This window comes from Centropristis striata, chromosome 1 (genome assembly GCF_030273125.1).
Source record: "Centropristis striata isolate RG_2023a ecotype Rhode Island chromosome 1, C.striata_1.0, whole genome shotgun sequence".
In the NCBI taxonomy this organism is placed as follows: Eukaryota; Metazoa; Chordata; class Actinopteri; order Perciformes; family Serranidae; genus Centropristis; species Centropristis striata.
This window is the reverse complement of record NC_081517.1, coordinates 13,629,164-13,642,834: the sequence shown is the minus strand read 5'-3', so window position 1 is coordinate 13,642,834 and position 13,671 is coordinate 13,629,164. Positions and strand designations below refer to the sequence as shown.

General features: G+C 36.0%; 1 protein-coding gene across 2 annotated transcripts; it reads left to right on the top strand.

Moving 5' to 3' along the window:
• The first annotated feature begins 2,313 nt into the window (after window positions 1-2,313).
• LOC131972805 (myelin-oligodendrocyte glycoprotein-like) lies at window positions 2,314-7,475 on the top strand. Of its 2 annotated transcripts, none has more exons than XR_009394503.1 (2): window positions 2,314-2,400; window positions 7,027-7,161. XR_009394503.1 is itself a non-coding variant. In XM_059334533.1 (2 exons), the coding sequence occupies exons 1-2, from the start codon at window positions 4,769-4,771 to the stop codon at window positions 7,458-7,460; spliced, it is 504 nt and encodes a 167-aa protein (XP_059190516.1). In that variant the 5' UTR covers window positions 4,735-4,768; the 3' UTR covers window positions 7,461-7,475. The 2 variants fall into 2 exon arrangements, 1 of the variants encoding a protein (XP_059190516.1); XM_059334533.1 differs by lacking the exon at window positions 2,314-2,400 and adding an exon at window positions 4,735-4,838 and having other exon boundaries at window positions 7,027-7,475.
• The last annotated feature ends 6,196 nt before the right edge of the window (window positions 7,476-13,671 follow it).

Sequence of the window (13,671 nt, the reverse complement as noted above, 5' to 3'; positions counted from 1 at the left end):
GTGGCGGGTACTGTGGTGGGCGTGTGGGTGACGGGCGACGACACGAAGCGATGGAACATATGGATGTGAGCTCAACTCGTCACACGGGCGACCCGGCACGTTACGTCTCCTCCTGTTCTCACCTTGTCCAGAAACCCTGTGGTCATTTCATGTTAATCAACCATGTTTTTATCATTTGAAATAATTTCAAATAAATATGGGGAAAAAGGGTACCTGATGCACGTTGTTTTTGTTTTCTCTCTCTGCAGTTGTTTCCATGTCTTATTGTGGAATTAATGAATTAATTGAATTGAAATCATACTACTGACCTGTGCAAAATATGTGTCAAAATAAGGCGAGACACTACAGGCAAAAACATTTAGTCATCTCCCATAACTTCTTTCACAATAGTGGAATGAATCATCCAAAACAAGCATTTAGGTGTATATTTTATTTTATTTTGTAAATAAATTCACTAAAAGTTAGTGTTCTATTGCAGCGTGTAGCACCACGAGCGTAGTCTAAATTAGAGAGCTCTCACTCTCCTGCACAATATTATGTGTCTGACACATTCTGTATTGTTGTTGCTGTGAATTAGATTCAAAATGTTATCTTCAAATCTTCTTTTTTTTATCTAGAAGCCATTGTTCTCAAAATTATTTTTTTCTTATATTTCTAACTATATGCTATATATTCTATTCTTTTGTTCCTTTAATGTGAGACTTGACAGGCAATAACATTTTTCATGCACTGGTCAATTTTGATGACTTGTTTCATAAAAGTGCAAAGAAAACGTCCAAAACAAGCATTTAGGTGTGTCTTTCACTATATTTTGTAAATTAATTCACTAAAAGTCAGTGTTTTATTGCAACGTGTAGCACCACGAGCTTAGTCTAAATTAGAAAGCTGCCACTCTCCTGCAAAATATGTGTTTTACATGTTCTATATTGATGCTGTGAATTAGATTCAATATTCTGTCTTCAAACAGTCATTTTAAATTAAGAAGGTATAAAAACTTCTAAAGGTCATTTTCTCAATGTGTTTTTTCTCATAAATCTCAACTTCAGCTCCACTTACAGTCACCAAACTGACCAGTTACATTCCTAATATATTCTATTTTGTTATATTTCCACAGTGTATAAAAGAAAAGAAAAAAATAAGTTGGAAATACTTTCAGTATCATGTTTACAAAAAGTACAGGCAGTGTTCATACATTGAGAAATCAGGTAATTGGTGGGGTATATCCTATGTTAAATCTTGAAATGTACTTCCTTAATCCCTTTTCATTGTGCCCTATTTTATTGAGCACTGTGTGTTTTTCCAGTAAAAAATCTCTTTAAAAAATTACATTATTAATTAATTAAACCTATTAAGGTGTATGAGGGTTCAAAACCTTAAATCCATTTCCACGTTCAACTACAACGCATAAGTTGTTGCACATTTGGTGCTGAATTAGGCAATCTTTTTAATATCGAGAATGGATAAAAAATGGTTAAAACGCCTCCAGATCGGGCGTCCTGGTGGCTCACACTGGTAGAGCGCATACCATTAAGGCTGAGTCCTTCCTGCGGCGGACCCGGGTTCGAATCCGGCCTGAGGTCCCTTTGCCGCATGTCTTCCCCTCTGTCTCCCCCTTTCTACCTATCACTTTCAATAAAGCAAAAAAAAAATCTTAAAAAAAAAAAAAAAAAACGCCGCCAGATTATGATACACCAAGACCTTTGGAAAGACTGAGAAGAATCCATTCTGTGATTTGGTTTCGAAAACTTGTAAGACATTTTGGAAATTTCTGTATTTTCATCGATTGGATGACGAGCACTTCTGTTCCCTAAACTGCTGATAAATTTCCTTATTGTCAATATACCTGTAACCTGCCCATCCTCTGGATGCTCTAGGTCTCTAGTTTGTGGTTGTAAAGTTTCACGAGGCTACGATTATCCTAGAGGTCACAGCAGATTTAAGAAATACTCTCACAGCAATGAACTGGCTACTACTGATGACTAACCTCATCCCACATAAAGAAAACTGGTCTCTAGTCTCAGCTTTCCACTGATACCCAGTTTATGCCATTCAAAGCCTGATTAGTGACCTCACTATGCACAAATATTCACATATAATAGGCGGAATTGCACATTTTAATCCATGAGATCTGATTGTCCAAAACTGCCTGTTATAAGCATTAAGAGGACATGTCTGTAAACACTCCTCCAGTTTATGTTCTCAATTTTGGACCTCCAAAAAACTCTCCTCTGGGTTCAGTTTTAATGTGGACACACTGTGACTTTAAGAGCTGGTGGGTGTGAACCAGAGACTGAAATCGGCGGGAGGAGAGACTCTGTTACTTCCTGACTTCATCAAGTTGTTCATTCATTAACTGACAACTTTCAGCATGAGGACTGCTCTGCTTCAGTTTCATCCCAGGTAAAAGTGCGATTATTATTCGTATTATTTTAATTTCTTTCCTTTTTTAAATGTGCATTGTAAAGATTGACTGGTGCAGCTATAAGGAGGGCTCATGCTTGCGTTTATTTCTGCAGATAATATGAATATCCGCTTGTGAAACTGTGCATCGTGCAGTTAAAGTCATGTGGTGATAAAATTCTCAATATAACATATAATAGGGCTACATGATTTAGCATATTACTGATATTGGAAGTGTAAAATAATTCACAATTTTGGAGGGAATCATCATTTTTGCATTATAACTCATTGAAAAAAATGTTTAAAAAATATATAAATTATATGAATATATTTTCTTACGTCTATATAAAAATGTTTTTAGGACATTTCTGCTGCACCACAAACTTAATTCGGACCCTTATTTAGTCTTTGACAGCTAGACTCTGGCGCCCCCTGGGATTTGGATGTTGCTCTGGCACATTATAACTACATTATAACGTTTTAAAAGCTGACTTTTTGTAGAAGTTGCAGTTTCGCTGTGACATTTTACAGCAAGCAAATGCTGCAAAATGTAGTAGATGCAGTAATCCTCAGACCACTTGCTGGAATTGTCAACTGTCATATTATAGATCATCCCGAAAAACAGCTTAATAAATAACGCACTTATCCTCTGCAAAATGCTCAATACACAGCACTGAGTCGCCAGTTTATTAGGTACACCAAGCTAAATCTAATGCAGCACATGTTTATACAAGAAGCCTACATGTGATGAAAGCTACTTGACTGCTTTGGTTTTAGTTAAGTGAGTGGAAGGGTAAAATCATGGGAGCTGCAAAGTATTCTATTAAAGGTCACAGTTTGAGTACAAGAGTTGTCAGACAGAACCAGTTCACTGGAGAAAGTGGGGTTACAAAAGCGTGTTAACTGTAGCGAGTGGATTTGTATATGTATGTGTAATCACGTGTGTTATCAGTAGGTGGCAGTGAAACATAAAGGATAAAGATTGACAGAAGGGTTAGAGTCGGAAGGTGTCCTGAGAACATAATAAAGCTGCTGTTCTTACTAGCAAAAGCTTCCCAAATTATATGTTTTCTTTATAACAAATGGGAAACATTACAGATAACAAGTCCAGACGGGTCCAGATGAGTTTAAATCAGGAAGATTAAAATAAATAAAAAGTAGCAAAATATGCCCCTCAACTACTTACAGCAGACTGTATAGTATGGCATAATACTGATAGAAAACTCATTTATTTACTCAGTGGAGGATTCAAAAAGTCCTATTAAGTTTTAAGCCAAACCCAAATACTAACTACGGAATTAAGTGTGAATGTAAAACACTTAATTTAAAGAAAAACATTGGAAGACGTAAAACAAAAAAGAAGAAAAAGACAAGGGTGCAACAGCATTTTAAGAGTGAAGGAACTACTCTTTTGTTAGTTTGGGCACTTCTTGAATCTTTTGTGGGGATTTTTTTCAGCCCTTTGGATACTTTTTGACCTCATGTGTAAGGTTTCATTTTAAGCATGGTATACAGGAAATGTACTTCTGGGGTTCTTGTTTTTTTTCTCTTTATTCAGTGCTTTCAAAATACAAACAGGCATTTATCACAGAAACCTAACACAGAATATTCCAAGCAGCATTTAAAACCAAGAGTAACAACACAACTACTACAAATGAATAATAAAACCATCACCTTAATGAAGTGAATTTAAGAAAGGAAAAAAATAAAACAAAACAAATGAATACATAAATAAGTAACCATGGAAGGGGGCTTTACATTAAATATAACTCAAGTAACTCAGTGAGTCTCCAGGCACCTCTAAAAAACATGTTGAAATCATTTTTAAAAGACTCAAAGTTCGGAGCAGCTTTAAAACTTTTAAAGAAAATCTACATATGTGAATAAAAATGTTCCTGTAATACAATTATTTTACAAACCTCAACCTCTTTGTTTTTCATAAACACCATATTTTATCATATGATACTCAAAAGCAGGTATTACATGCTTTGTAACTAACTAGTCATAGACTCTGTCCCAAAAGAGCTTGACGGTGTTATAGTTGTAAAAAAGATGTTCCTGAGATTCAATATTGGCATTAAAAAAGTACTTTTATTACTGTGTAGATTAAACCTCATTCTTGAACAGTGTTCTGCTGCACTTGTGTCGTCTCCGTGGGGGCGGGGCTTAAGTTCGACACATTGTCATTTGGAACAACCAATCAGCTGTCGAGTTCTGTGGCGGGGATTGATTCGCGGGTGTTGTGTTTTTAAAACCTCATGACGCGTGCTTCCTGGTGAAGATCATAGACATGAACACAAATGGTTCGACGACGGTCACATCTTTCACCGGTGCCTTTTAGTAAACGGTTTTATATATTAGTATCATAATGATCTGGACACTGGTAACTCTGCTGATCTTTCTTCAGTTTGCTGGGGGCAAGTTTACACCTCACTCAGGTAAAGATTGTAAAATTATCCTGGAAAAATACAACTACACTGTCAGTATTTAGAGGCGTTTTCTGCTATAGGAACAGTAGGTTACATCAGTACTTTAAAGCTTAGCAGTGATGGTCGATTGCTTTATTTAAAGTTTAAAGGTAACTTTCTTTAACGTTTCTGTGTGGTTATTATTAAGTTTGAGTCTATATTAAGGTTTGAGTGCTTGGATTTTCAATGAAGTGCTTAATCTGCTTAAAATGTGGGTTATACAGGATGCCAAAAGGGGGCACATTGTAAAACATGACACTATGTATTTTCCTTTGATTTGGTTTATGGAATGCTTTTAATGAAAGCATTCATTTTAGTATGCAGTTTATATTGATAAATTGTATGTACTTATAGCACTACAGCAAACATGAACATGTCAGCCAGTCAGTCAAAACACAGTGTTGTGGTGTAGTAAGTGAGTCTACAATTACAAACAACCACAGCAGGGGGGCTAAAGGTTCTACCAAGAGGAAAAACATCAGAAAAACCTGAAGTGTGTTTTATTTAAAATAAAATAAAAATAAAGAAAAGTGCCCAAAATGCACCGTTTATTATTAAAAAGAAACATAATGGTTGGGATTCGAACTTTCCAACAGTCGTTTTAACGCATCATCTTTCATTCCATCCTGTCACATCTTATCTGGAGAGCATCCTTAACAGTAAAAAATATATACAGTCCTGTCCTATCCAACAAAACTCTGACAGTTTAGAGACTTCTTTAGTAACAGTAGTGAGTTACATTACTACAGTGCCTTGCAAAAGTGTTCATACCCCTTGGATGTTTCACCCTTTTGTTGCTTTTACACATGAAATCATGGTCAATATAATTTGGCCTTTTTAAAAAGAATTTGCAAAAAAACCCTCTTTAATATCAAAGTGAAAACAGATTTTTACAAAATAGTATAAACTAATTAAAAATCTATAAGTTAAAATAAATTATTGCATAAGTATTAATACCCTTGAAAGTAACTGAACTAATTCAACAAAGTTCCAGCTAGTTGATGCCAGGAACACTCCTAGCAACTCAGAGAAAAGATCACTGAAAAGTAGTAAATAGGAGATGGCTACAAAAAAAAAGTCCAGCTCACTGGACATCCCACAGAGTTCAGTTAAACTATCATTAAGAAATGGAAGCAGTATGGCACTTGTATAAATCTGCCTAGAGCTGGCCGTTCTCACAATCTGAGTGACCTGACAAGAAGAAGACTGGAGAGAGTAGGAGTTAAAAGCTTCAGTGTTTCAGATAGGAGAGACTGTACATACAACAACTGTTGCCCGGGTTCCTCACCAGTCGGAGCTGTATGGGAGAGGAAAAAAAGCTCATCAAATCTCGCCTGGAATTCACCCAAATGCATGTGGGAGACTCCAGGGTCAATTTGAAGAAGGTTCTACGGTCTGATGAGACAAAAACTGACCTTTTTGGCGATCAGACTCGATGATATGTTTGGCGAACACCAAACACTGCACATCACCACAAACGCACCATCTCCAGCGTGAAGCATGGTGGTGGCAGCATCATGCTCTGGGGACACTTCTTAGCAGCAGGTCCTGGAAGGCTGCAGGACCTGTCTTCTTCTTGTCCGGTCACTCGGTTTGTGAGGACGGCCAGCTCTAGGCAGATTTAAACATTTAAAACAAACAAACAACATTTAAACAAATTTCTTAATGATGGTTTAACTGAACTCTGTTTGATGTCCAGTTAGTTTAATTTTTTTTTTTTTTTAGCAATCTCCTGACTTCTGACTTCTGACTACTGTTCAATGATCTTTGCATCAACTAGCTGGAACTTTGTTGAATTAGTTCAGTTACTTATGCAATCATTTATTTTAACTTATTTATTTTTAATCATTTATACTATTTTGTTAAAAGAAATTTCACTTTGATATTAAAGAGGTTTTTTTTGCAAATTCTTTTTAAAAGGCCAAATTATATTGACCATAATTTCATGTGTTAAAGCAACAAAAGGGTGAAACATCTAAAGGGTATGAATACTTTTGCAAGGCACTGTATGCTGTTTGAAACTCAACAGTGGGTTTTGTTTGCTTTATTTAAGGTTAAAAGTTAGACTTTAAACTTAGTTTTCTGTATGTTTTGTTACTGTAAGTTTGAGTCTATAGTCCTTCTATAGTTGAACAATGTGTTGTGTGTTTTTCCCCAGGAGGGTATCATTTCAGTTGCCCAGAGAATATCACAGTACTAGAAGGTGATCCAGTGACTCTACAGTATCGTCTGGATCGGCCCAAGGACTTATCTGCAGGCACAGTGGAAGTGACGAGATCAGACCTCAATGTCTCTGACAATGTGGTCCACCTCTATCGAAGTAGAGGGGACGATCCTGTTCCACAGATGGCTCAATACAGAAAGAGAACCACTCTGGACCATCCAGACCTGATGAGAGGAATCGTGACGCTGCAGATCTCCTCAGTGAATCTGTCTGACAGCGGACCTTACCAAGCCTTTGTGTTAAATCCCAAAGCCCAGCTGAGAGCCTCTTGTACTACAGAGCTAATTGTTGGTAAGCATGCAGAGTTTATCCCCGCCATATCTTTTATTTTTATTATTTTTTCTTTATTTCTTTTCCATTTATTTTAATTTTATTTTTAAACAATTTATTTTTGGATATTATGGACAAAAAGGAAACTCATCCTATTGCTGTGAGGTTGCACTTGAACTTTCATTTACTTCTGGTTAGAGCGGGTGTTACAATGTTTACATTTGATGCTGTTTATATACAGAGTGATTACAAACTTGTATACAACAGAGCTCCGGGACCAATAAGGTATTAGTTGGGTATGATAGTTTATGGTGCATTCAACGGAGGTCCCGATTGATGTTTTTGGATGGTGCTGAGTGTTCAGGGGGTCGGTGCTTGGGGGAATGGGGAGGTTTTTGATTCTATTTGGGGTTTTTTTTTTTTTCTGTTTGTTTCCAGAGAGGCATTTTCTTTAAGCTTATTGTTGAGAGGCTACAAGGCAAGTCACTGTCAAATCTTTTCACATGAATAAGGTGGTGAAATTTGTCAGTTTTAATGTCAGTGGTCTTAACAGACTCATTTAAAGGAAGAAGGTGTTAAGATAGAGGGACTACAGATGAAATTTAGCGAGTAGCTAATTCTGGTACGGCTGAGAGCCATGCACTGTCCCTGTTAAATAAATAAATATTAAAAAAAGATTCAAACAGATATAGCCTTTATCCAGGAGACTCATCTTACTGCACAGGAACATAATAAATTAAAAAAAGAGGATGGATTGGCCAAGTCTTCTCTTCATCTTTCAGCTCTAAAGCCAGAGGAGTTGCTATTTTGATAAACAAAAACATTCCCATCACTGTTCAGGAAACAGTAAGTGACCCACTAGGCCGCTATGTCTTAATAAACTGTTTAATTTACTCTGAACAATGGACACTTCCTTTATGTAAGACATTTTTCTTAAAGTATCAGGGGGTCGTGAACATATTCTTATGGGAGGAAATTTTAATTTCTGTTTAGACCCAATTTTGGACAAATCAGCAACCTCCACTGCAAAGTCTAAGTCAGCCTCAACTACTCTATCATTTATGAAAGATTTAAATCTAACAGATGTTTGGTGGCAAATACATCCCCAAACCATAGACTATTCTTTTTATTCAAACCATCACAATTCACATACTAGAATTGATCTTTTCTTACTGTCAACACATGTGGCTTACAGAGCATTGGAGTCTGATTATTTGCCAAGGATACTTTCTGATCATTCTTCACTCACTCTATCTATGGTAATGCCTGAGAAAATGGCCAGCATGTACAGGTGGCGTTTGAATCCAACCCTCCTTAACTGACTTGACTTCTGTAAATTTGTCAGGGATCAAATCAAACTATTCTGCGAAACAAACTGTCCTTCCTCCCCTAATATTTTCATATTATGGGATACATTAAAAGCTTATTTAAGAGGACAAATAATCTCGTATACAAAAGGACTTAAAAAAACATATTTTGCAGAAGTGGAAGAATTGGAGAGAAATTATTGGACTGGAAAAAGGCTTTCAACAACATAGGGATAAGAAGATATACAGTTTATAGGTAAAAAGAAAACTCAAGTATAATACGTTATGCCTGTATAGGGCTGAGAAAGATATTTTGAGAACGAAACAAAGGTACTATGAACTGGGGGAGAACCCTCATAAAGTCCTATCCTGGCAATTAAAGAAAGAGGAGAGTTACATTACATATACACTCAGGAAAGACTGTAATACTTTTACAGAGATGTGGCAGCCCTATTTAGCATATATGGACACATTGCCAGCTTCTATGGTGGACGGGTTGTAGTTTTTGCAAGCTCTTTGTTGTCAGTGCTAACTGTTGTCTTCCTTGCCTCTCGACCTTGTTTTTCATTTTTATTTTATATCATTATTAATATTTTTATTTATCTATTTATTTTTTCTCCTCTCTCTTTCCATTTTGTGGGTGGGTTGGGGAGGGGGTTTGGAGTTGTGTGTTTGTGTTTTCATGTATATCTTGTTGAATAAAAACTGGGGGGAAAAGCATGCAAAGTTTGACACTGCCAGATCAGTTTAGAGAAATTGAAAACAGAAGCCACTTTTATAGTTGCCATCATTGTTGGTAAGCAGTTAAATGACACTAAGAATTTATTTTTTAAGATCAAAATGTATATAGAAACTGAAAGTAATGACACACTTTGTTTGTCATTTTAAACAGAACTCAGGAAAGTGAAGAGACGCGATTCCATCACAACTCCTCCACCTCCAGGGGATGAAGGGACCAAGTCAGGCGATCAAGGTATATGTCTTTTTAAACAGTGTAGAAAAGTGTCTTCATACAAACCTTGGTGTTAAATAACATGAATCAAAATCTTGTATCAGATGTGATGATGAAGGCTTTGAAAATCTCTGTTCTTGGTCAAAGTATAAACACTGTTGGTCTCTAATGTGACTGTGGGTTTATGTGACTCACCTTGAACCTGCACGTCTAAACTCCAAATCTTCTCTGATATTCTTTCAGATGTTGGAAACGTGAAGCATGGCTCCATTATTGCTGCCTTCTTCATTCTCCCCATTCTCTTCTCCAGTGTTGCTCTGCTGCAATGCTTTGTCAGACTCTGCGTTCGCCTGGTGACGCGTGAAATGATCAGTAAGTTATAAAAACAAAACTTGAGCCCCGCAGGTTTTTATTAACCTTACATTCCTGATATTTGATCGCTGCTGATGGCATGTTTGTTGTGGGTGATGGTGATATTAAAATAAATAAATCATTCTTAGCTGTTTACTTTAACCCTCTGAACCTAGTATAACAGAATACCTGTTATAATGCTAAACATCATTATTTTTGTATTTTTTAAAGAAAGCACACTTTTAAAGGGGTTAAAGGGAAAACCAGCTTTAAGCTCAAAGCTTTTGGGATTTGACTCACTGAAATATTTTTCTGTGTAGTGTTCAATATACTAGCAGTCCAATGTGACTAACCAGATTAATCCAGGTTTTTAGTATATTTTTTATTGCTACATGGCACACAAGGTACCAGTAGGTGCAGTAGATTCTCAGAAAACCAACAAGACCCAGCATTCGTGATATGCAGCTCTTAAGGCTGTGCAATTGGGCAATTAGTTGAAAGGGGTGTTCAAAAATATAGCAGTGTGGCATTCAATAATCTAATTTTAATTAATTAGTTGTTGCAGCCTGTATTATAAACTGCTTCCCATGTCCTCACAGAGAGCTGTCTGCAGAGGCTCAGAGGGAGAAGGCAGCCAGGGGAAGTGGAGGAGGGAAATGTCCCTGAAGGGATCCTCTGAGGGATCCTCTGAGGACCTCACCAGCAGGAGACCCCCTGGACCTGAATGGAAACGGCGTGCAAGTAATTTAGTGATGGTCCGGACTTGGTTTGTCCCTAAACAAGTCGAGATGACCGGCCTCACCATGTTTGTCTCTTTCATTTTTAAGTCCGAAAGATACACGGTTGTCTTAATGAAAAAGATTTTACATTTACATTTACATTTAGTAATTTAGCAGACGCTTTTATCCAAAGCGACTTCCAGGAAGAGTAAAAGCAAACAATCAAGGTATACTGCAATAAGAGCTATTTGTGCATCAATAAGTGCTAGTGACAATTCTTTGAGGAGTAGAATTATCGTGTGGTCTAGGAGAGAAGATGCTCTCTGAAGAGATGGATCTTCAGGAGTTTTTTAAAAGGCAAACATTTATGTTTTTACCTGCTGATATCCAAACATGCTCGTCTCCCTTTTGCTCTGTTGGCTGCAACAACCACAACCTCCAATCCCAAACACTGAAGTGCCTTATATCATAATATATTATGATAGTAACGGTTAATGATATTAAATATTTTGATAATGATAGTAATATATTATGATTGTAATATAGCAGCTGTGGTCAGCTAGTCGCCCAAAGTGCTGTTTGATTGGGTTCATTTTTGTTTGAGTGCAGGATGAGACATCAAATATGTCAAACTGCTAAATATGTCAAAAAGCCAAAGATATAAAAGAACAATTAAAAATTCACATGTTTATTTTGACCTTCATAATGTGTAAACAACAACAAACAAGTCGTTTTGTGTCTCCTCGCAGCGCTCTCTTGTCCTGCTGGACCGTAAAATAATGTCTGGAATATGATTTAAATTAAGTTATTTGTGGATCATTCAGGTTGTTTTTCCTGCCGTCTGTTGGCCCCTGAGTCACTTCAGCTGCTCTTCCAGAGTTAAAGTTACATCGTAATGAATGAGAAAAGTATTAAGATTATTAAATCACGTTATTTAAAAACATCAGATTAAACTGTAAAATGTAAACGGTACGAAGGGACAACTAATGTGAATGAGAACTTTTTCTTTTTCTTTTTTTTCTTCCTGTAAATTATGTTTGTGATCAAGTCATTGACTGGAATCAAACCGTATTAGCCCCACTTTTCTTTTGAACGTCTCTGGTTCTGGGAGTGAATTTCTTGTTGTTCGTCCTTTTGAAGATTCAGTTAATCTTGACCTTTAACTCTCTGGGATCACTTTAATTTACTACCCTTCTAAAAAAGACCTTATAAAATCCTTACAGATATTTTTTTTGTACTTTTTCTGCATAAACCTCTTAAACAACTTCAGTCCTGCTCAAAACTACCATTCATAACATTCAACCATTTTGAGGATTTTAACCCTTTAAATGTCAGTTTCACTATTTTTTATGAAAAAAAAAACAAACACAAATTAGTTATTTTCTATATAATCTTCAGTCTGGATCACGACTACCAAATATTAAATTATTTTCATGATTTTAACCCTTTTAAATGCAAAAATGTTTTGGGGAGGGCGGAAGTTGTTTAAGAGGTTCATGCTGAAAAAAAATCTAAGGTTTTTATAGTGTTTTATTTGGAAGTGAACATTTTTGGCCTTAGAGGGTAGTACATTTGTACACAGTGTATTTTTGTACCACAGCCAAAATTATTGCCAAAATAAAAGTTGATAATGATAAATAAACCAAAATGTCCCTAGTGATACCAGAGGGTTAAACCGTAAATTTAAGATGATGAAACAGGAGGGACGGTTAAGGTACATGACTGTTAATATTGTGAAAAACATTCAGAGCATTTATTCCTAAATTTAACCTAGATCATGATTGGACCAAACTATGGGAGCAGAAGCAGTTCTCAAAATGCATCATCATAAACAGATTAGTTGCTGCTGGGAATCCTTAAACTTTTCAATGTGGTGCTTTCAAGACTTAAAAATGGAGTATTTGGAATAAAATAATTGACATTTAGTTTATAAAGGATGCTCTACAGAAAGCTAACACATTTAAAAAAATATATATTTATACAACAATAACACCTAATTGTATGTGATGAAAAGGGGAAATCCACTGGACCAGTACCAGTTGAATGTGACATTGAAACGTTTATGAACCCTGTAGTTATCTGTTGAATAGCTAACATTCCTCTTGTGTTCAATATCATAAAGGAACAGGAACATTTAATAAGCACTTATGATGTTTTTAATGTGTTAATGTACAGTATTTCTCAGCAGTTCTTCCCTCTGACAACACATTATTGCACATTTTGTGTTGTAATTGATAGTATTTATACACCGCAGCATATTATTTATGTCAACAACTTCTGCTCCTCCTGTGAGACCTGTGTACAACTACGTTTGGATATAAACGTATGAAATGTCTATAAATGCTGAAAAGAGGAGTTTAAAGTGTTGCATTGTCTTTCCTCTCAGGTGAAGCTTCTTTGTGAGAAATGTATATTCCTCTTAATGTATTGTGTGAATGTGTGCACATGTTATATGAAGTATGTTTGCCAGTTTTTTCTTTTCTCCAGTCCTATCTTTTGTACCGCCTTTACTCTTTGAAGCACTTTTTATATTGTAAAGCTTTATATTAAACATTGTATTTACATGAAGTCTGTGATCTGTGCTTTTATTTTGATCCTCCTGCATCATAACTCACTGCAACTGCAAATTTAATCCACATCAGAGTTGAAATCTTTTTGTTACAACTCTAACAGAACAGGTGTTCAAAATTGTGGGAAAGTAATAATATTAAATCTTCAGTTGTGGTAGAATAAATCGCATCTGAATGCATCTTTTACAGTTTTTTAATCTGTGCATACCAAAAAAATATTTAATGTTTTACTTGAGAACAGTGTGAAATGCTCACATTTCTCATGAATATATTTTTAAATGTAATAAAATATTTATATATAAACACTTTTCAAGTACTCACAAGTGTCAAGGATGTTGTAAAAAAACAGTTTTCTCCACATATTGTACATACTGAAGTATTGTCATGTTTCCAGCCTCCCCTGTCCTCTC

What these genes read in the sequence shown, in the direction of transcription:
- LOC131972805 (XM_059334533.1), top strand. Translation starts at nt 4,769, where the DNA reads ATGATCTGGACACTGGTAACTCTGCTGATCTTTCTTCAGTTTGCTGGG. An exon ending in CAAGTTTACACCTCACTCAG is followed by an intron (nt 4,839 to 7,026) that starts GTAAAGATTGTA and finishes GTTTTTCCCCAG; the next exon opens with GAGGGTATCATTTCAGTTGC.